This window comes from Cebus imitator, unplaced genomic scaffold (genome assembly GCF_001604975.1).
Source record: "Cebus imitator isolate Cc_AM_T3 unplaced genomic scaffold, Cebus_imitator-1.0 Scaffold108, whole genome shotgun sequence".
NCBI lineage: Eukaryota > Metazoa > Chordata > Mammalia > Primates > Cebidae > Cebus > Cebus imitator.
Window position 1 is genome coordinate 4,176,870 of NW_016107423.1, and position 24,738 is coordinate 4,201,607.

The following is a 24,738-nucleotide window of genomic DNA, read 5'->3' on the forward strand; positions in this document are numbered from 1 at the left end:
TGGCGACAGAGCAAGTTCCATCTCAAAAAAAAAAAAGAAGAAAGAAAGAGACAGAAAGAAAAGAAAGGAAAGAAAGAAAGAGAAAGAAAGAAAGAAAGACAGAAAGGAAAGAAGAAAAAGAGAAAGAGAAATAAATAAATAAATAAATAAATAAATAAATAAATAAATTGGAACTCCATTAGACTGAGATGATTCCAGTACCTTGGCTTCCTATATAAGCAAGCTGAAATGTAACTCAGTGTGAAACGTAAAATAAAACTTAAGCATAACACATCAGAAACTGCCAACAAGATTTTTCACTGGAATGACCTAAATAAGGCTACTGCTCCACTTTAACCAGTCAAACACTGTCGTTGCCTTGAGTCAATGTCCACCTTATAAAAGCCTCCTCCCATGTCACTTTGTTGGAGTCCAAACAACTTTTGGTTTGGTGCTGCCCAATTCATGAATTGCTGTCTGTTTAAATAAACTCATTAAATTTTTAATGTGCCTACGTTTATCTTTTAACAGTTCATTAAGCAGCTGCAGACAATCACCCAGGCAAAGCTGGACACTGAGTCTGAGGCTCTCCTACCATTGTTGCCCACAAGGAAATGTGAGGGTTACCATAGCTTTTCATTTCTTTTCATTTTATCAGAGCTTCTAGGCAGCTATGCTGTTGGTCTTTGGCTAGGCAGGCCTCTAGCAGCATAACTCAGTTGGGAAGAACAAGGGCCTGGAAATCAGACCTCATTTCAACTCTCTGCTGTTGTTTATCCTCAGGCAGAATTTGGATGCTTAAAGTTCTTAAATGGCCAGAATTAATGACTAAAATTAATAAGATGCTCACTGGCATGAATACAATTAAAGCACTGCAAGAAGATTCAAATATTCAATTAAACAAGTAGAACCTGGCTTGACATCACATCAGAAAGCCCCAGAGAGTTGAGCTGGCCAAAAGCTAACCATGAGCCTGCACTGTTTGACAATTGTTAAGAGAAACCTTAATTATTCTTAAGCTTTATTTGGGCAAGTTTGCTGCCTCTATCAAATAAGTTTATATTCTTAATGCTCTTTGAATCCCCCAAGGACTACTATGCTCAGTTTCAGGTGCCATTTTAAGGAGGATATTGCTGATCAATATCTAGTAGCGGATATCAAGAGAAGTGTAACCAGGATAGTAGGGTGGTCTTAAAAGAAATTGTTGAAGAAACTTTGTCTGGAAAAGAAGGTTTTGGGAAGCACCAGGCTATGAGCCTCAAGCATCTGAAGATTGACAGATGGAATAGATTCCTTCTGCATCCATTAATTCAGCCAATATTTCCTGAGCCCTTACTATATTCAGGGCACCCTGATATGTGCTGTGGGATATATATTTTAATGATACACAGGACCATTCTCAAGGCACTTACAATAAAGTAAGACAAAGTACAAAGTGTCCAGGATCCTCAGTTTTAATTTCAACTCTGCTACCCACTGGGTATGTAACAGTGATGGTTAATTTTATGAGTCAACTTGAATGGGCCACAGGGTGCCCAGATTAAACATTATTGAGGGGGCTGTGAGGGTGTTTCTGGGTAAAATTAGCATTGGAATCAGTGAACTCTGCAAAGTAGGCTACCTTCTCCAATGTAGGTGGGTCTCATCCAGTCCACAAAAGCCCAAACAGAACAAAAGGCAGATGAAGGATAAATCACTCTTTCTTTCTTCTGCCTCACTGCTTGAGCTGGGACATCTCATTTCATCTTCTTCTGCCCTTGGACTGGGACTTCTCATTGGTTCTTCCAGTTCTCAGGTCCTTATTCTCAGACTGAACTATACCACTGGATTTGCTGAGTCACCAGCTTATAGACCACAGACTATGGGACTTCTCAGCCTCCAAAATCACACAAGCCAATTCCTTATAAGTCTATCTCTCTCTATATCTCTGTGTGTGTATATGTATTAGTCTGTTTTCACTCTGCTGATAAAGATATACCCGAGACCGGGCAATTTGCAAAAGAAAGAGGTTTAATTGGACTTACAGTTCCACATGGCTGGGAAAGCCTCACAATCACGGCAGAAGGCAGGGAGGAGCAAGTAACATCTTATATGGATGGTAGCAGGCAAAGAGAGAGTGAGGAAAATGCAAAAGCACAAACCCCTGATAAAAACCATCAGATCTCAAAAGACTTATTCACTACCACGGGAACAGTATGAGGGAACCACCCCCATGACTCAATTATCTCCCACCAGGTCCCTCCCACAACATGTGGGAATTATGGGAGTACAATTCAAGATGAGATTTGGGTGGGTACACAGAGCCAAACCATATCATTGCACCCTTGGCCCCTGCCATATCTCATGTCCTCACATTTCAAAATCAATCATCCCTTCAAAACAGTCCCCCAAAGTCTTAACTCATTTCAGCATTAACTCAAAAGTCCACAGTTTAGAGTCTCAGCTGAGACAAGGCAAATCCCTTCTGCCTATGCTAAAGCAAGCTTATTACTTTGTTAGGTACAATGGGACTATAGACATTGGGTAAATACAACCATTCCAAATGGGAGAAATTGGCCAAAACAAAGGGGTTACAGGGCCCATGCAAGTTCAAAATCCAGCAGAGTAGTCAAATCTTAAAGCTCCAAAATGATCTCCTTTGACTCCATGTCTCACATCCAGGTCACACTGATGCAAGAGGTGGGTTCCCATGGTCTTGGGCTGCTCTGTCCCTGTGACACTGCAGGGTACTGCCTCCCTCTGAGCTACTTTCATGGGCTGGCACTGAGTTGTCTGTGGCTTTTCCAATTGCATGGTGCAAGCTGATGGTGGATCTACCATTCTGGGGTCTGAGGATGGTGGCTGTCTTCTCATAGCTCCACTAGGTGGTACCACAGTAGGTACTCTGGGTGAGGGCTCTCACCCTGCATTTCCCTTCCACACTACTCTGGCAGAGGTTCTCCATGAGGCCCCTCCCCTGCAGCAAACTTCTGCCTGGGCATCCAGGTGTTTCCATACATCCTCCGAAATCTAGGCAGAGGTTCTCAAACCCCAATTCTTGACTTCTGTGCACCTGCAGGCTCAGCACCACACAGATGCTACCAAGGCTTGGGCCTTGCACCATCTGAAGCCATGGCCCAAGCTCTACATTGGCCCCTTTCAGCCATGGCTGGAGTGGCTGGGACACAGGGCACCAAGTCCCTAGACTGCACACAGCTCAAGGACCCTGGGCCCAGCCCACAATACCACTTTTTCTTTCTAGGCCTCTGGACCTGTGATGAGAGGGGCTGCCGTGAAGACCTCTGACATGCCCTGGAGACATTTTCCCCATTGTCTTGAGGATTAAAATTTGGCTCCTAGCTACTTATGCAAATTTCCTCAGCCACTTGAATTTTTCCTCAGAATGTAGGATTTTCTTTTCTATAGCATTGTCAGGCTGCAAATTTTCCAAACTTTTATGCTCTGTTTCTCTTTTAAATGCTTTTAATAGCACCTAAGTCACCTCTTGAACGCTTTGCTGCTTAGAAATGAAGTAACTACTTCTCCAAGTAGATGGAGAAAGGCTTTACAAGGATGGTGATGGTTGACTTGAACTTCAAAGGACAAGATGGAGTGGTGGGTGGGGAAGGAGAAGAGGAAGAAGAGCATTCCATATTAATGAGACAATATAAGTAAAAGCAGATATTTCTAAAATAAATAGCTTTTGGGAGACCCACAAATAATACTGTGGCTAGAGGGCAGAGGAGGAATAAAGGGTGAGAACAGCTAGAAAGATACAATTGAGTCAGATTACAACCGCCCTAGAAATGCACACCAAGAAGTCTGCAGGCAGTGGAGAGCTGGGTAAGTGAATTAATTCAAGAGGATCAACCTGTGTTCAAACATGGCGTGGAAAGATGAAAAACTGCAACTAGGATAGAAAGTTCAAGCATCTTCATGACTCTAAGTGGGAGATGGTGAGGAACTGACCAAAGGTAATGGCAGTATCGTTGGAAAGGAGGGGGACAGATGGGCTTTGGAAAGTGAAAGTGAGGAGTGAATAAAAGGTGATCCATGTTTTGAAACCTTTGTGTTCAGAATGCTGATGCCACGAGCTCATCCAGGAAACACTGAAGAAGAAATGAAGCTGACCAAGTAGGTGATGAGTTCCGTTGTGGAATGTGTTGAATTTCAGGTGGCTGTGGAATAGTCACAGGAAAGTTCATAAGAGAAAGCTGGAAATATGATTCTGGAGCTCTTGAGAGGAGTCATGGTTAGAGAAGTATATCTTAAAGGAGGTACAGTTAAAGGTCAGGAATGTATTGTCAAACAAAAAAAACCTTGGGTTTGAGCTCTGCCTTTAATACTAGCTGTGTGGCCTTGAACAAATTATTTATCCTCCCCAAGCCTTAATTTCCTTAATTGTAAATTTGGGAAAAATTATACATACTTCAAAGGCTTTGCTTATTGCATATCATCTGGTTGCCATTCGTCACCATCACTGTCTACCAGAACCATTGTTGCCGAACCCATTAAAGTAGATTAACTTGGCTAGGAATGGAGAGTAATGAAGTTAAAAAAATGAATGAATCTTAGGGAACAATTATTAAGAGATATATGACAGAAAAGCAAACCTGAAAGGTGCTTAAGAATATTCAAAGGGGGACAGGCAGAAGACCAAGACAGCGAGAAACTATGAAGGGTCAAGGGGAGAGAATTTCAAGGAGGGAACCATCAAAAATGTCAAATGCTACAAAGAAGTCAAGGAGGATAAAGAAGAAAAACAAAAAGAATATTGAATCTAGTGCTTTGAAGATTATCCTTGCTTAGTGGAACCATTACATATGGTGGGCATAGAATCCAGTTGTAAATGTAATATGATTGAAAATGAAAATTTCACCCAGACTCCAAGGAGATGTGTATCAGATACCAAAGTGAATTGTGAGATGGATCCTCTTCCAGAAATTTCAAAGCAAATATAAACAGTTCTAGAACTTAGTCTTCTTACCCACTTTGAGGATAAAGGCTTAAGTTATTGGAGAGAAAGCAGATCTATGAGAAGGATTCCTTAAGAGAGAGGCTTGCTTTGAATTCCATCATTCCAAAAGAGGGGTGATTTTCCCCTTCACCTCAATAGGGGTTTCACTGGAAGATCCTAAGTGCTTGATCAGTGTCCTCTGTGGACAGAGAGAAATAACAGACTGGTATTTACGTGTTTGACTTTCACCTGAGAGCCTCTGGCAGAAAATTGAAGGAGACTTGGTTGTACTGGGTGGCCTGTTGTTGGAGGTAAAGGATGCATGGGTGTTCTGATGGATCTGAGGGCATGAGTTGGCATGAAACTAATTTAAATTCTTCCCAAGAGGAACATCTGAGGCCAACAGGGAGGGCTTTGGAAAACAGGGACTGAGAGAGACTCAGCCAAATCTGGAAGAAACTGAATCGACTACATCAATAAGGAAGAGCGGAATGTTCCCAGTGAGAGTCCCTGAAGAACCCATGAAAACACCCAAAAGGGAAGTTAGCTTTAAATCACAGTTCGTGGCCAAGAGAGTTTGAAGCCACCCTATAACAGAACAGTCAAGTAAGGACTTTCCACCTCTCCTTTCTCATCACCCTGTCCCACCCACCTCATCCGCATTCCAATCCTAGAGAGATCAAAACATCAGGGAGGAGGGAGTGGACAGGAGAGGAGTCACCAACCCTTCCTTTGTCCTTCAGAGTAGGGGACTCACCGCATGCAACATTGGGCTCTGGCTAGGTGTGGAAACGGAACTCCAATTTTGAATGACTATCATGTGGAACTAGATACTTCCACTTTGGAATAAAGGTGCAGTTTGTATCTAGAAGAGTCCACAACACTTTTTTGCTATCTTAGGAGGGACAGAAAAATCTTGGGATTGTTGAGGTGCCATCCGGTGCCAAGAGAGGAAATTCCAGCCTTATATAAACCTAAACGGATGGTGGAAGACAGTTTTTTTAAAAAACTGATAAAACCCCATAATTCTAGTGTTTTCCATGTATCCGTTATACAATAGTATAACAAATGATCAGGTTGAGGAAGTGAAGCCTTCAAGGACAGTCATTATTTATTATTATTTTTTAGCAGTTTGGCAGAAAAAGAAAGGCATTGTGGTTTGACGAGATGACAGAGATGACCGGAGGCTCTTTTAGATTAGGAGGAAACGGCCTGGCTGTGTGCCGAAAGACAAGAGATCTACCCTACCTACCCCATAGAGAGGGTAAAACAACAAATCCACAAAGCAGTAGGAACAGAATACTGACAAGGCCAGGTCACAAAGAGAAAGAGAAGACAAAGACAGAAAATGATCACTGATTTTAGAAAGAAGGGAGACTCTTCTTTTTCTTGGAAAGTTGAGGAAAGCAGGAGAGAAGATGAGGAAAGATACAGATCATTTTGGTCTAGAAGGAAAAGAAGTAACAGTTTGCAGAGTGACTGATGATGAGGAGGGGGGTAGAAGGAAAGCTCCCCTTAGAGCAAGGACAGTGAGTGGTATTTGTTACCCTGGAAACCAGAACTAGGAGGACTACGTGCAAGCTGGAGAGAGATTAATTTGGGCTCAATAACTTGTTAAAAATGAGCACTCCTGGACAGTGGAATTGGCCTTCTTATCAAGTTTTATACCATCATCAACAAAGGGTTCTAGCTGGGGATGGAAGAGCTGTCGGATGCTGTGGAGAGGGTTTCCACATCAAAGCCGAGGGGAAGCTGATGACCTCCAAGACCTTTCGTGCCCAGGATTCATATACAATGCTATGTTTTATAGGGTTTTTCCATGTCAAAAATTCATATGTCACTGTTGAATGCAATGAAAAAGAAGGCCCATGAAGACCAGAAGAGAAAATGTAAAGAAAATATTGCACGTGTTATAAAATGCCTTGATTTTCTAAGTAGAAAATTATCTATTTGTAGCAAAGGAAGTAGTTTGAGCTTGAGTTAGATTCTGTCTCCAAAGTACAGTACTCTATATGTATCCAAAGCTTGGCAGTTGATTAAGTTGGAAAAATTACTATGTTCTGGGACACTTCATATTTATGGATGAGCTAAAAGGTAGCTATGGTCGGGAAAGTCTCCAGAACCCCCTGTGGCCTTTCCACTGCTTAGAGGCTAATAGGAACTTGCAGAGAGCAAAGCACATTAGCCAAAATGCTCTATTCAGAACACAAAACGGACAAAAGCACCCAAACTTTCTATTTGAAACATCAGGCTGAATTCTACAAATCAATGAAATTCGGAATGATCATACCAGATTTTACAACCTTTTCTCATAAGACAATGAAAAGCCACAAAAACTTGGAATTATTCAACAAGATAGCTATATAGTTTTTCATTTGTTTATTTTTTTTTTTGTTTTTTTGAGACAGGGTCTCACTCTGTCACCTAGGCCGGAGAGCAGTGGTGCAATCTCAGCTCACTGCGGCCTCAACCTCTGGGACTCAAGCGATCTTCCCATCTCAGCCTGTCAAGTAGCTAGGGCTACAGGTGCGCTCCACTATGCCCAGCTAATTTTTTGTATTTTTTATATAGATGAGCTTTTACCATGTTGCCGAGGCTGGTCTCGAACTCCTGAGCTCAAGTGATCCAACCTGCCTCAGCTCCCAAACTGTTGGGATTATAGGCATGAGCCACCATGCCTGGCCCTAATACTGTTTCTTTGAAATAAAAACTGTACATTCCTAGAGTTAACATCTACTGAAACAATAAAATATTCTAGCACCAACAAGTACCATCCATCTCAAAGAAATCTGCCCATAGATGTAATGTAAAATGGCCTTATAATGCAATTAAAATTAAGATTTACAAAGAGTTGTCTGTTTATTGTAAATCACTAGTCATTTTACCACAGTATTCTTCCTAAGAGATAAAATCCACTAAAATAATATGCAATATTTAGTATTCTGGGTCAAAGTTCATTACCTAAGATCCCCTGACATCTTTACACATAAACAATATTAAAAGTCAGTATGGACCAGACTGGCCAACATGGCAAGACCCTGTCTCTACTAAAAATATAAAAACTAACCAGGTGTGGTGGTGCACGCCTGTAATCCCAGCTACTTGGGAGGCTGAGGCAGGAGAATCACTTGAACCTGGGAGGCAGAGGCTGCACTGAGCCGAGATCAAGCCGCTGCACTCCAGCCTGGGTGACACAGTGAGAGTCCATCTCCAACAAAAAAAAAAGAAAAAAGAAAAAGAAAAAAAGTTAATATGAAAGATTACATGTGATGTAAGTGCTACTGTCTGCAGGTACATATGCTTAGCATGCTGACTGGGACATAACAAGTTAGCTTATTGAATAAACGACTGTATGAGTGAAAGAATGGATGGATTTAGTAGCTCAAAAACTAGCTTGTGAGGAGGTGTGGTCTTACTCCTGACTGTGAGCATCTTCCAGTGTTCCCATTAACCTTCTGGTTTCCTAACATCACCAGACTCAGGACAAAGCAGCAGGGTCATCAGATCTCTTTAACCCAAATCAACGTGGGCACGGAGAGAGGGAGGCGTTTCCCAAGGGCTGGGACTCCTGAACACTGTCACTTTTAGAGAAGAGTGGATATCTTCAAAGGAGCCTTAATTCCCTCTCACCTCCACCACAGCAACAAAAGTTAGGAGTGGAAGAAAGCAGTAGTAATCGCTTTCTGGTTCCAAAAAGCACCAAATGCAGATCTTGATGTCATCTGCCTCCAATTAAGCCCCGCAAATGAAGTTATGTGGCTGAGTCCAACTGCAATCCACTAGGAGGTATATTTCAGCTGTAGTGACATTCACCGGCATCATTCACTGGGTAATAAGGAACACCGTTTCGAATGTGCTTTGACATTTATTGTCTCATTTGAGGTCCATTACAACCCAGGGAAAAAAAGGTGTTTCAGGGAATAGGAAGCAGGTTTGGAGATATAGAGACCACACAGAAAACAGGACATAGAGCCTGGATGAGACTGTGTCTTCTAAACACAACCCCACTATGCCAATACTGTTCCTACTATTCTGTTAGGCTGGTGCTAAAGTAATCACATTTTTGCCATTATTTTTAAGGCAGAAGCCGTGATCACTTTTGCACCAACCTAAATAGGTTCTAGCCCTATTTTCTTAACACCCAGAATTAAGGAAGGTAGTCAGAACCCAGTGGTGAATGGTGCCTGGTGTATCTTCTGCCTTATTTAGGGGACATGAGTCCCAGGAAAGTGGTCAGGATGCAATATTTCTAGAAATATTTACCAAGCAGATCTTGGGTACCCAACACCATGGAGATCCTTAAGAGAAGCTGAGGATATGTCCATTCTAGAATCACATACCCAGGAAGAACACTGGACCCCACATCTGTCTGGTACAGGCAGAAACAGGGCTGGTATTTCCTGGAGATGGAACGCTACACATGCACACATGTGCACGGGCACACACACATGCACACACACACACATGCACACACGTGCACGGGCACACACACATACATACACGCACACACACACATGCACACACATACACATGCACACACGCACACACACACTACACCTCAAAAACCTTCCTGCAGTTTTGAGCTTTAATGACTTCAGAATTGTAAACACTACAAACATACAAAAAATCTAAAAGCTCATTTACATTTTTTCTATAGTTACTTAGTTTTATGAATATTAATATATTTTTTTAATTTTAAATTTTTATTTCAGTTCACATTTACCATCTTCAATCAGAGGGACAAAAACATTTTACAATATAGTATGTGATACACCTACAACCCACACACAAATGACCCATGTCACATAACATCTCACACTAAGCCTGCAGTCAAGTAAAGAAATTTCACACGTGCCACTGTGGAACCAACATTGTTCCTAAGTAAGCTTGCAAGGCTGGCTTTTTTCTTTCTTTTTTTCACACCCTAGGGCTCTTTTTTTTGTTTATATGAATTCAATTTTCTCTGGTTAAATACAATCCACCCTGTTAGAACCTTTTCAAATCCTCATCTTATCTTTGACCACATTAACTCTCCCAGATGGTTCGAATCCACACAGCTTGAATGCTCTCCAGAGGACACTTGTGATGGAGTCTCGCTCTGTCACCCAGGCTGGAGTGCAGTGGCACAATCTCGGCTCACAGCAACCTCTGCCTCGCGGATTCAAGTGATTATCCTGCTTCAGCCTCCTGAGTAGCTGGGACTACAGGCGCATGACACCATGCCCAGCTAATTTTGTATATTTTTAGTAAAGACAGGGTTTCACTGTGTTAGCCAGAACGGTCTCGATCTCCTGACCTTGTGATCCGCCCACCTCGGCCTCCTGAAGTGCTGGGATTACAGGTGTGGGCCACCTGGCCTCTAAATGACACTGATAACCGTGCTAAACTGTATCAACTCCAAAACAGAACCCTGTGGTGTGAAATCTGTTCACTCTCAGAAAATAAACACAATCCCTACCTTCAGGGGCTGGATAGGTCAATCCTAATAGAGAACTCCTCCGGCACATTTGACATCAGCCTGTAAATCAGTGCCTTTTGCCCAGAGAAGATCAATCAATTGAAAATACAACCACCTATGCCATTCACTATACATTTTGTCTTAGTCCAAGGGATTTCAAGAAGGGCTCTGTCAAATGCACTGCTAAAATTCTCAGACTGTCTGACAGCATTCCTATGATCCACGAGGCGAGGAACCCTAACTGTAAAGGGTCAGATGAGGGGCAGCCACAGCTCTGTTGTTGATGTATTCTACTAACAAATATGCTATAACTGTAAACATCTAAAGACAGATCCAAACAAATTAATAAACATTAGTTTACTTGTAACCCAAATTCAAATAAAATCTGAACAGCTCCCACCAATTGTCTTTTTTAGGTTGAATTTTGTTCCCCAAAAGATATGTTCCAATACTAATCCTGGTACCTTTGAATGAATCTTATTTGGAAATAGAGTCTTTGTAGATGTTACCAAGCTAAGATGAGGTCATATTGAATGTGAGTGGGCCCTAATCCAATAACTAGTGTCCTTATGAGAAGAGGAAAATTATACTGAAATGCATGGAGAAGGTCACATGAAGATGGAGGTGAAGACTGGAGTGATGCTGCTGCCACAAGCCAAGGATTGCTGGCAGTCATCCGAAACTCAGAAGAGGCGAGGAAGATTCTTCCCTAGAGCCTTCAGAGGGAGCACTGCCCTGCCAACACCTTGATTTTGGACTTCTTGCCTTCAGAACTGTGAGCTAACACATTTCTGTTGTTTTAAGTCACCCAGTTTGTGGTACTTTGTTATAGTAGCCCTAGGAAATTAATCCAACATCTAGGCAAAACGATGGACGTTGAAGATAATGCCTATTAACATCGGAATCAAGAGCACATAGGAACTGGTTGGTAAAAAACTAGAAAGATCTGAGAAAAGTTGAAAGAGAGAATGACTGATATCTGGACTCCCGAGCAGGTGGCAGGTATGGTGGGGGCAAGGCTCTGGATGGCAGTGGAGTGAGTGGCTGAAGGAACTGACCAAGCAGAATGGGGACACTGGCTTTGAGGCTGGGGGATTGGACAATAATTAACATCCAGTGTTAGGCTCATCCCCACGGAGTTCACTGTTCCTCCCAGGCGTGGGGTGATCCTTTCTCAACAAAACCCTATCACTGTTAAATGGCACCAGATCACAAATTGGTCGATTTGTCATTGACACAGAAGCAAAACTATGCTGAGCTTCCTGTCTCCAGTGTGACATTTTCCCTGCCTATATTTCATCATTCTAAATTAGACAGCAAGGGAAGGATCTGCTGGCCTCTCTGCTTGTCTCTATCTATAGTGCTCTAGCCACCATCTCCAAGGTGCTAAGACTCCACTGATTGATGACGATATTGCTAAAATGGTTACATTCAGAACCAGAACAAGGAAGGTGTTATTTTCTGAATGTGCAAACTTAGGGGAGGAAGGAGACTCCCTGGAAGTTTCCTGTGTTGATCTGTCTCCAGTGTGGCCCCATGAAATATTCGTCTATAATGGCAAATCTCCTCCCAGGATGAACCTTCAGAGACATCCTTAAGAGATTTCCTAGCAGTAATTAGGGGGATGTATTATTGCTAAATCCCGAACTCACTGGGAGCCAGGTTAATTTGGAAAGATAAAAGTGTCGCCTTGTGGCAAAAGGCCACTTTTTGGCACCTTAAATCAAGCACAGCCCTGCGCAGGGCAAGAGTAGTAAATTCTGAAGATGTCTGTACCCCTGCTGATGCCCCTTTAAGGAAACTACTATGGAAAAGGCCAAATGAAACATCAATGTGCAAATACCATTTAGCAAGTGCAGATAAGCTGGGCGAAATCATGGTCGGAGCACTTTAAAAAAGATTCAAATGTTAATTCATTAGCACTAGAACATGCTGTTCAAGCAACAGGAAAATTGCAGTTGTCAACGTGTGAATTTAGTCTTGGGGTAAGTTCATCCAAGGAAGTAAAATCTCAATTTAGATCGTTTTTCTATTCGAGCCCCCTTCCTTCCATATCCACGTGTTTCTTTTGGAATGGGGGAGGACATGGTTACTCAGCAAATGTATTTCACACCAAGAAAGGGTTAGGGTATTATTCATCCAGGGAAGGGATGTGAAGTTCTCAGCTAAGTAGTTTGAAGTGGTCCTTCTCTGGGTCAAACCACAAAAGATGGAGAAGGTGTTCTGGTGTGTGCGTGTGCGTGTGTGTGTGTGATCGCATGTGAGTCCTCCAGTGTAAATCTCATTCTTTTTAATGAGAAATAATTCGAAGGGGAAGTAGCAAAAGATTTTCTGGCATTTTCTTGTTGTACTTCTCAGAAAGTCTACCAGCCCATCACGGCAGGTGCGTGGGAGTAGTTGCGCATTGGTTGTTGGGGAGGGGAAGCCCAGCTGTGTGAGCTCACCTAGCCCGGTGAGCACGCAGAAGGGGCCCCAAGTCCCTCTGAGGCCTAGACAGAGACCTCAGAGCTTGGAAGCTGTGGCCAACTTGGCCCACTCTGCTTGCTGGTTTGAAAAAGAGCTGTATCCCAGGTCGAGTTTGACAGGCTGTTTTCTATATCAAAGCAACAAAGGTTTTCATTTCAGAACGCATCTGGTCTCTCAAGCCATTCTATCACAAGCAGCTATTTTCTTTAAATGGAAAGTCAGGGCAGTTTATTTTTCTCAAAGCCGTGCTGTCAGCTCTTCTGTCTGACTCTTGACTTTCACCTGTTCTACACAATGGCAAAGCTGTTCTTCAAACGGTGGTGTGGGGAGGCATTCCCTGAGGACACTATACTTGTGATCTATTTACAAAAATTGGTGCCTCAAAGGCACGTAGATCAGAAATGAAGATGGAATGTATTTAGAGTCAACTTATTTAGAGAAAAAGGGATGCCAAACCACTCTTCTAGTTAGGGTCCTTGAACCAAAATAAATCTCTTCAAATGACACATCTATCTTTATTCTGATTGGGCGTTTGAAGCTTTCATGAGAAAGGGGTAATTTTAAAAATTCTTATCCCTACACACCTTAAGTCTTTTTTTGTTTGTTTGTTTGTTTTTGAAGACAGCGTCTTGCTCTATCGCCCAGGCCAGAGTACAGTGGTGCAATCAGGGCTCACTGTACCCTTGACCTCCCTGGGCTCAGATAATCCAACCACCTCAGCCTCCTGAACAGCTGGGACTACAGGCGTGCGCCACCAGGACCAGCTAATTTTTGTAGAGACAGGGTTTCACCATGTTGCCCAGGCTGGTCTCAAACTTCTAATCTCAAGTGATCTGCCCGCCTTGGCCTTCCAAAGTGCTGGGATTACAGGCGTGAGCCACCACACCCGGTCTCTAAGTCATTTTTAAATGAAAGAACTCTAGTTTCTAAATGCACGTAACTGATATGTATGTATACCTGTGACATAGGTGCTACGCATTAACACACATCTGCAGTGTTAGGGTGAGGCCACTACACCACATCGCGTTCTCCATCATTGCTAGTGTTCAAGTATTGCTCAGCCACTGTTTCAAAAGCTCACTGATTTGTTTTTCTGCACTCATCTAAGCAAAAGATTCATTATCATTTCAAAAAGCATTTCCAACTAGACAGAATTTGCATTGTAAGTATGCAATACTCACCTAATTAAATTAGAGTAATATTATCAAAGGAAGGGGTATAATAATCTTTGGTACAACAATCTTACCTGTAATAGTGCTAAGATTCTCAGATGATTTATAGTATCAAAAAATCATTCTTAAAGTCACCAGCTTTCATATTCATTTCCTAAGACATGCCTTTCCCTCTTCATGACTGTCCCCTCTTTATCAACTGCAGAGCAGCACATTTAGTTTGTTAGTGGAAAGAAGCTACCTTCTGTTTTCTAATACCTCACAGATGCTAATGACACATGAATTCTACAGTATTTAAAGGAAAAGAAAAACCACTTGCCCACTTAGGAATTAAAGGAAGCCACATGAAAGCTGAGCCTAGAAACATCCTAAATAATTTTATGATGACAAATTCCTCAGCTAAAAATTGCGAAAAAAATATATAATAAAAAATGTAGAAATCTACGCCATTGTTTTCTACGTAACATCAATTTAAGTATTAAGTGGTTATAAATGAACCATGAGTAACTTTTTCTTCTAAATGATTTAACCTTTCCAATTCTCATTTCATCTGTTTTCCATATTAAAAAAAAAAATCAAAGAAATTCAAGATACAGAAAAAGACATGCTGCGTGAGAATCTGAAACTGATTTGGTAGCTTTGGAGTTGACATAATCTTGGCCTGGTGCAGCTCATTTTGGAAAGCTGCCTCAAATTTCCCCTGGTTTTGAACTTTTTTTTTTCCTTACCACTTTCATCTAGCAAGAAATCATCCTGGTAACGGAACTTCTCCGGTCCACATGCAATAAAAATGTCATCATCACCAAAAAAGTCCTGAAGGCACATCACCTACAAGAGAAAAGCATGGCACTCAGCAAGGGTGGTAGAACAGCAATTACAACAATGCAACCCCACAGCAGACATCTGCATAAAGCCCCTTCCCACCTAATGGAATCAACAGGGCAGCTTCTCCAGAAGAATTTCAAAAGAGGGGTTCGAGCATCTGTTACTAGTAAGAAACATATTCCATTTCAGTTCTGCAGGAAGATGGGATAAGAAAAATAGAACCGGTAACTGTCACATTTATTACTTGGTATATAGATAGGCTCTGAGGTAACAGCCCTTTGTTTCCATAATAGAGTAGGTGCAGCGGCCCTTTCCTCTCTGGAATGTAATAGTCCTCGATAGCAACACAAGTCAGCATATGGTTTTAACAACAAGTATGTTTAGTAATTGATGCCGTCATACACACATGATAATCACTGAAGAAAAATATTTCTCTCTTAATAGGAACATAATCATCTCCTTTAGGCCCATCCTACTTCTGGTTGTAAGAAAAATGGAACTCTTTTAAAAGTAATAATAAATAAATTAAGCTATTGCTTAGGCTTAGATAGAGAGATGATGGTAAGTGTGTGCCCACCCCCAAGCTCTGGCAAACTCTAAAACTCCCAGTCCACCCAACTTCTTCTTGTCATGTAAAAGACAAGTTTTAAGGCAACCTTTTGATATTTACTCGACTTACTCTCCAATGAGAACTTTAAGAGAGCTAAATGTCATTTTTGCAAGTAACTGTGATCAGAATGAATAATTTTCAAACTTTGGATAGACTACGTAATATTTTGTTCACATTATGTGTAATACCAACACTAGGAACACTGCTGATTTCTATCTGCTTTCAATTTCCTGTGACCACTTGGGCGAATCATAAGATGCCCTATTGCAGGCACCCACTCAGAGCTGTATGAAATAGACGTTGTAATAGCATTTTCCCCTGGATATTTGAGGACCAGAGACAAACCTTTCTGGAGTGCTCAATTGTTTGGGCCTGTGTTTACAATGAGCTCCTCTCTGATTTGTCTGCAGTTTCCTCTGTGGGCACCTCTGAGGTTCTGCTTTTTTGTCAGTCCCCGGGAATACTGCTCTGATATATCACATATGCTATAAAACGCAGAGTATAAGTTGAGAGAACACAGCATTATTTAGAGTCCCCAAATGCAATGATGTGTGGGCTTCAGAGGGTCTTTCCAAATAATGTCTCTTTCTAAATAATCACTTGGCTGCAGTTTTTAAAAAGAAATTTCTTTAACAGTTTGGTAATCAACATTAAGCATGAATAAGGTATATCCATGGTTGTCAGTATTTAGTCGGCCTGTGAAAGCTTAAAAACACAGGGTATTTAAGAGGGACGCTATAATTACTGAAGAAGATAAACTGAAGGGCTTCAAGAGTGATGTCAGAAGCTCCGATATTCTACTTGGTATAAAAGCAGGCCCTTTGAATTCAGAACCCGCTCTCCATTTCACTCCTCTCTCTCTGACTCCAACGCAGTCCTGTTCATCTTTACCTTCATGACACCATAACTTCTTCCAGCATCATCCCAATCCACCCCCCATGGCCATTTTCATTTTACATTTCATTTACAGGAAGTCTTTACTGAATGCCTACCACATGCCAATTGGCATCTGGCACAGACATACACAAATGGAGAAATCATGATCTCTGCCCAAATGTGAACAATTAACCCAAAAGAGCAGTATCTCCTAAAACGTGGATAGTTAATATTTTGTGCAAAAAAGAGTTCTAAAGCCAAACGGATTTAGAAAATATTTGTTTCCAAACTTCTCAAAATCCTTAATGTTCTAATGTACACCATGGTGTCAAGAAGGGATAGAAAAATCCAGTATTTCCAAAACTTATTTGATTCCAGACCTTTTTTCTCACACAGCCTCATACAGACAGATAGTGCTTCTCAGAGTTCTCTTTGGAATTGGGCTGATGGCCATAGGTGGAAAGATCTCTGGGAGCACAGGAAAGAAAGAACAGTTACCCACTCTGCTCCTAGGCAGCCATGCTTCTGCGGCTGATAAATATTTCATTGCCAACTGATGTACTCACTCAAACATTTATGATAGGCCTACTCTGCATCAAACATTTTGATGATGTATCTCTGATCGATGAAAAATACTGTTTTTTAAAGGAAACACATTCCCACCATTTGCATTTGAGAACATCCGATTGCTAACCACATCCTACTCATCAGTGTGTGCATGTTTCATGCCACTTCTACATGGACAAATAACTATCATCAAAACTACAACAGGTTTTAAGCAGGTTGCTAGCCAACGCTCTTCCCTCAGTTTACTGATGACCATTCTCCAAGTCTGAGACTTAAAGAGCAGAACAGATGATGATCCATCTTGGGCAGTTTAGGTCTGTTTGTTTTTTTGGCAAGTGGGAAATGAAACGTGATGAACTTTCGATGTTCTTTCCAACACCGAGACTCCAAAAATATAAAAGGAGCGCAATGATTGTTGGAGAAAAGTAACTGTCATCACCGAGCACAAAAAGGCAGGGGCAAGTTGCTTCAGTGCCAAGCAGCATGCATTCATTTACCTCTGAATCTTCACTGGTTGAAATGAAAGAATGTGTTGAACTAGCAGAAACTCTTGTTTTCTGTGATTTCTGTTCTACATCATGTAACCACTTTCCTGGTCACAACTTCCCATTGGAAAAGGTAGGTACGGTCAGTAGATCAAATTCAACTTTATAAAACCGCTCCTTATTAGAAGTCTTCTTAAAGAGATAATAGCAAAGGAGACTTAAACACAAGGTTATCCTAAAGATGAATTTAGGATAATCTGTGCACTTCAACGCACTTCAATTATCCATTCTCACATACTCTATCACTGATACAGAGGTAGCCCTAACGTATTCCAACTAACAAGAAAGATAATAACCCTCTTCTCTAGACAAATGTACATTGAGAATTTTCCTTGAGGCATTACTGTACATTCTGATATCAAGGAATTATGAAAAGGTGGAGGAATTGAAAACCAATGTTTTGCACAATAATCTGATTTTATTTATCTATGCAGTGTTACTCCCTTTGAAACCTGGTGTTCTAAAGATTCAGTGTAGTTACCGTTTGTTTTTTTTTTTTCAAAGTTCATCTTATGGATGAAAAACATGCTTCTTGTTATAACGGGATAGTGGCAACTGGCCACTCTGCCATGAATTCTCTGCTCAATAGGTGTCAGATGTTGGAAGCATTCATCACGATTAGACACAGGGCAGATGCAAAGGGAGAAGCGTCAAGTGTGAGAAAAGAGAGATGTCCAACCTATGGAGAAGCACCTTTCCAAGCTTTTCTGTTCTACCTCCATTGTCCCACACCTCCCAGGAGAGTTGGTGTTGTCAGAGCCTGCTCTTCTCTGAGGTTTCACTATGGTCAGAGATTCTGCCCCTGCATTAACTTTCAAATCCAGGCCTTTTCCCCACCCTCCTCTCCTTTACTCCCAGCACCAAGTGAGTCCAGAGCTTATCCTCCTGCCTGCGGACCCTGGCATATCACTCTAGTGGATTTTCTGGATTTTCTCAGCCCTACCTCCTTTCTGTCCAATCCATCCTATTTAATTCTGTCAGTCTACTCTTCCTTGGCAAATTTTCAATCTCTCTCTTCATGGCTCAGAAAGCCATCCATGGCTTACTATCCTCAAGTTAAAGTTCAACTTTCTGAGCTTGGCATTCCAGATATCTCAAAATCTGGCCCCGGCCTACCTTTCAAGCTTCCAGTTGTTTTAGTTGTGACGTGGTGCTTGATACTTAAATATGCATTTGTTGGATGGATGGACAATGGATGGATGAATGGATGGATGGATGGAAGGATGAATGGATATGTCCTAACATGAAACATGTTTCAATTTATCTGCTTTACCTGTTTTTCTCTAAAAAGGGGCTTGTCCTTTCCTACCTATGTGTTATTTTTTCATTTTCTATTTTGTATCCTTTCTTACTCTTTTGACTGTTCAAATCCCTCCTATGGCCTATAGCTCAGTTGCAGATTCAAGCCCTACCTTCTCTATCCACTCTAATCCAAAGTGACTCATCCCTGTTCTGAACTATTCATTGATCAATACCTGTTTACTGAGTGCCATTATTTGCCAGTCACTGGGCTAGGTCTTGAGAATATGGCTGCCCTTATCCATCACCTTTTCTTTTCCAGTATATGTTTACAGACTTACAATCCAAATAATTCCTGTTGTGAATTAGCAATTCAGCAGACAGGAAATTACATTACCTTCTAGTGGTTTTGTCAAAGGCTGGAGACAGGTGCTGTCACTGCAGCCCTTGCTCAGCCACCGTCACTGACTTGGGCAAGTCAGGAAACCTCAATCAGCTATCTTGAAATGAGTCCTGTTTCTATAGTTCCTAACTTCAGTCCGCACAAAGGCAGTGTCTCCCATTGGGTGCCATTTTCTGGTACTATGGAGATGTCTGCGTAGGCTCTTCCCCAGGAGCACAGCACTGTCAACAGAGCCCAGCTTCTGAGTTACCCCAGCTCTTCCACTTGGATGTTAATCTCTTTGTGTCTCGGTTTATCATATCAGTTGTTTTAAGATGAGTTGAGATGACGACTCCAAAGAGAATAAGTCCTCAATAAAGTTTAGCTATTTTTATCAGCCCAAATGTATTTTTACTTCTAAATAAGTATACATTGAGTACATACATAACATAAATTTTTAAAAAGGTTTAATAAAGCAAACATGGCCACGCACGGTCGTTCACATCTGTAATCCCAGCACTTTGGGAGGCCGAAGCAGGTGGATCACAAGGTCAGGAGCTCGAGACCAACCTGCCCAATATGGTGAAACCCTGTCTCTAGGAAAAATACGAAAATTAGCTGGGTGTGGTGGTGCATGCCTATAATCCCAGTTACTTAGGAGGAGGCTGAGGCAAGAGAATTGCCTGAACCCGGGAGGCAGAGGTTGCATTGAGCCGAGATTGTGCCACTGCACTTCAGCCTGGGTGACAGAGCAAGACCCCATCTCATAAAAAGAAAAGAAAAGGAAAAAAGCAAACACACAGCATGTAGCTCCTGGGTTTTATACCAACGTGCTTCTTTTCTAAGTTGACTTGAAGAAAATGTAGCAAATGGGTGCCTCTTCTTGCTTTGGGAATAAGGATTCTATCGGTATCATTATTTTGATGAAAAGTACACTTTGAATTGCACAAAAGAATTGGTACGTAGCTGGTAGAAGTTGCTAACACAAAGGTGGGTCAGGGTTTATGCCTATAATTTCCATTAGCCTTCCACAGAATGATGCTGTGAAAAGTGATTTGCAAGCGTATTCACCTGATATCACAAATGTGCTAGGAACCACTATCTTAACTCAGGGCCTCTTGAGATCTCTGTCACCAACTTCTAGTTTTGTGAGAACCAGAAATTGTTATTCCTCAGAAAACTGTTCTCTGTTGAAATATCCTCCACTGCAAAAGATACTGTATGTGTAATATATGCAATTCACAAGCCAGGTTATCTTTATGGTGCATGACACTTAATATTCTGTTGGCTAATTTTCAGTTTTTTCTTAGTGTTTTGGTTATTATGTGGAAATCTAACTCCAGTGTTGAATGTTTTTCTAACTCCAAAGAAAAACAGTCAATTTATTGCATGAGAGTTTCTGTGAGGGTGCTTAACATGATACCATACTCACAATACCTCAAAAAACACGGGCAATTATAATTGCCAGATGTGCTGGAAAAAGCCCTTGAACGAGGGTCAGGATACCTGGGTTCTGAGCCCGTATTTGCTATAACTGTTGCATGAATTTGGATGAGTGACTTAAATTCTCTTGTTTATCAGTTACTGTATTGGTTCTAATATGGTTTACCACAGTTATTATGTGATAAAGAATAAATTATATGATAAAGACAAAGTAAATATGAAAATTCCCTTTTTGGTATGATATACCAACAGGAATATTCTGCACATATTACTACATTTCATCTTCATTATACATGATAACACTTAATCCTTTCGACGATGAAGGAGACAAACTCTATTTGACAATAGTTTATTGCTATCAGTATCCCCATTTTACAGATGAAAAAAACTTAGCCAGGTTAAACAGAACATCACTAGGAATTTGAACGCAGTTGGAATTTAACTACCAAACTGTAGGAAAATGAGTCGATCACGCACCCTCACATTTGCATATTATAAATCTCAGCTGATAAAATAATTATGATCAACAGTTACCACATATATTGTACATTAATAGTATATAATAAAAACGGTGTCTAATAAAACTCCCCTTTTTAAAAGAAGGCAGTTTGAATTATTTCTTTGGCTCAAGGAAGACATATTCCTTTTTCTGACTCTCATCATGTGAAATCTGAATTCACATCTTTTCCATTAACTTGTCATTACCCACAATCATCCCGAGAGACTAAGCTGTTTACGGAGGAAACAAACGCTACAGACAAATATGGACTTCCTCTCCTCTGAGCTTCCGGCCTGAGTTGCTCTGCAAGGGCAGATATTCAAACAAAGGCAATAAAAGCATCTGCTATTTACACATTTCCAAAGCAGGACGGTGGAATCCATTCCCCCTCACTGGAATAAGATCTCCATGGTGACGCTGACTTCAGGGAGTGGGGCCAGTTTCTCAGCAGAGCCTTGGCAAGGATATTTTCTTTACAAGAGCGCCCTCTTCAAACAAGACAGGGGATATCTCTGCAGCCCTGGATGTATTTGAAGCCACAGAAGTCATTGTGTCTTTATCAGGTGTTTCTCATTGTATCAGAGACACCACAATATTTTACTGTCATCCCTTTAAATAATATATTTTAAGTAAGATCATAAACCATCACAGAAGTAAAAACGAATACATTCATTCCATCTATTGGAATCTTTGAGTATGGCACATTCTTTCTGTTTTAACTTTCTTTTTCTTTAAATACTTCATTTATAATTTCTTAAACTCCTTGATACCAGTTAAAGATGGTAGGCTTAAATGTTCTGGGGTTAGCATTTTAATGAGATGCTCCTTACCAAAAAGGAATGCTTATACTTAAAAAAAAAACAAAAAACAAAAACCCTAGTTACCTATGTATCTAAGGCGCCAAGTTAACAACCTTCCTCTTTCTGCACAATTCATAATGTGACCATTATAATTAGCTTTCAGTTAAAACTTGGCACATATGGGGCTCCTCACCCTGCCAAAACTGAATTGAGAGGAGGTTCCTCTTCCAATTTCATTCCATACTTGGCTTCTTCTCTCCACTCTTAGCAATGAGTATTTTTATGCCACATGATATTATAAGTCAACCACTGTGAATTTTTCTGTCCTATAATCATGTAATTCCATATGTTTCTGGTTCTAAAATATGTTCGCAATTAGTTTTATAGCCAAATATTAGAAATGTGTTATGTTATTGTCATAAAAACACATTCTCCATCCCTTCCTTACATTTTTGTTTTCACTCTTTGATGATAAATTTATGCAAGTGATAATTGATTTTACTCTAGTTCTTATGGCTAGAAGCTTCTGATAAAAAAAAAGTTCTTTAAAGAAACTCTGGCTCTTGGCCAGAGGAAAATATGTGAATAAAAAATAAATTAGTAAAGTAATAATAATTAACAGAAAGAAGAAAATAAAGATCCTCAAAGTACTCTCTACAAGTTTAAAACATGAAGCTCTAAGACTTTTTTTTTTGGCAAAAATGGATAATACTGTTGAAATTCAGAATAGGCTAGGAGATAACACTCAAACTAACAGGCTGATGCTTTAAAGAAATGGAAAAAAAGAAATATTCTCCTCTGAAATGCTAGCAATTTGGTTCGCTGGTCAATCAGAAAAAGTCAATTATGGAATTGAAAGTGTGTTTCTTCCTTGGATGTGTTCGTAGCTGCTGTAGTTGACATGGACATCAGCAATTGCAGCCTGCTGTTGAACATACTCTCTGACCCCAAAGGCACATTTTATGCATGGTTCATCATCTTTCATGGATTCAGACATATCTAAGCAGACTGCAATCTATTCTAAGTGATTCATCTTTTATTATCTAGCCTGTTTTTCTAAATACTAACATTTCGTTCTCTTTCTTTTTGAGGTGGAGTTTCTCTCTTGTTGCCCAGGCTGAAGTATAATGGCGCGATCTTGGCTCACTGCGACCTCCACCTCCTGGGTTCAAGGGATTCTCCTGCCTCGGCCTTCCGAGTAGCTGGGATTACAGGCATACACCACCACACCCGGCTAATTTTGTATTTTTAGGAGAGAAAGGGTTTCTCCATGTGGATCAGGCTGGTCTTGAACTCCTGACCTCAGGTGATCTGCCTGCCATGACTTCCCAAAGTGCTGGGATTACAGGTGTGAGCCCGTTCTGTTTTGTAAAATGTGTCTCTTAGTCCATTCAGACTGCTATAACAACAATATCATAGACTGGATGGTTCATGAACAGCTGGTATTTATGTCTCACAGCCTGGAGGCTGGAAGTTCAAGATAAAGGCACCAGATGATCTGGTGTCTGGTGAGGGTCTGCTTTCTCACTGTAGCCTCACGAGGTAGAAGGGACAAGGGACCTCCTGGGACTTCTAATAAGAACCCTGATTCTATTCATGGGGATGATGCCCTCATGACCTAATGGACCTAATCACCTCCCAAAGGCCCGCCTCCTAATACATCGCCTTGGAGGTTAGGATGTCAACATGCATTTTGGGGGATACAAACGTTCAGACCAAAGCAAAGTGTAAAATGACCTTCTAGTAACAAATACTAAGTATCTTGGCTCGGCCACCTGATAGATGTGTGACCCTGGACATCTGTTTAACATCTTCAAGCCTCAGTTTCCTCATATGTAAAATGGAGCTACCAATGCTCACCCTGTAGTGTTTCGTGAGGATTCAATGAGATAATGTATGTAATCAGTACCTTGCCTGGCTTGTAGAGAACACCAGGGCTGAGCAGCTACTGCTGTCAGTGCTGATGTTAGTAAGGCATAGTAGGTAGGTCTCTGTGTTAAATATCATTCTGAGGGATTTTGGGCTATTATTTAAGAATAGAACACTAAACTCTTAAAATAGCTGGGAAAGAGAGGCATGAAGAATAGCAATTACTCAGAAGGTTTCCAATCCTGGTCTTTTGCCAAGTTAATACCACATCAGTCCTATTACTCTGTTTGGCTTCTCCCACTAAGACATCCTTTACTGTTGTGTATCTCCTTTTTAGAATAGCTTACCTACTTGCCTGCCTTTCACTTAAGGAATTAAAGGATAGTCCAAGAAAATGAAAACTGTAACACAGTAGTTTCTTTGGAGAGGGTACAAATAATCTCTGGTCTGAACCCAGAAGCTAACCTAAATCAATTACCTTACAATGAGTGTTCAAGATTAAGGGTGGCCAAGCCCAGGAAATTGGCTTATCTGAACCGTCTGATTGAATTCATCATCTTCTGGGATAGAAAAAGATTAAACTTATATTCTACTGCTGAGAGGATCTCCCAAAAGATTCATGCAAGTAGGTAGTTGAGATTGTGGCATGGTTTCTAATTAGGCAGAAACATCTTACTATGATAACTGGAAAAAGAAGAAAGAAAACTATTAAGAGAAACACGAAGCCACATAATACAGAATCTTTTGGAAATCCTTAAGGGGTAAAATGTGGCACCGAGCATATGGTTGGTCATCTGCGTAATGCTTGGGGAGTGATATTGGACATAATGCTATCTTCAAGTCATTCTGAGGAATACTTCAAGTTCTCATCACCAATGCCAAGAAGTGTTCATAGCAGGGGTCATAAACACGGGACCAACCAGGGATAGGCAGGGAATATGGACGAGTGAAGCCTCGGCCAAAAGAAAAAAAAACCATCAGAGGCAAACTGGATCATAAATGCCCTGTCCAAAGCAAGCAGCATCAGGCACTGTGCTCCAATATTACTTTCTCTGAAAACATTTTAATAGAA

At 41.0% G+C, this 24,738-nt stretch overlaps 1 protein-coding gene across 4 annotated transcripts in view; it reads right to left on the bottom strand.

Annotated features, from left to right (window-relative positions):
* The window catches only part of DCLK1 (doublecortin like kinase 1), a 357,491-nt gene that overhangs the window by 160,023 nt on the left and 172,730 nt on the right, over window positions 1–24,738 (bottom strand). For all 4 annotated transcript variants that reach the window (XM_017537960.2, XM_037741824.1, XM_017537961.2 and 1 more), the window contains exon 4: window positions 14,740–14,839. In XM_017537960.2, the coding sequence (XP_017393449.1) occupies window positions 14,740–14,839 (100 nt within the window). The remainder of the gene's footprint in view (window positions 1–14,739; window positions 14,840–24,738) is intronic.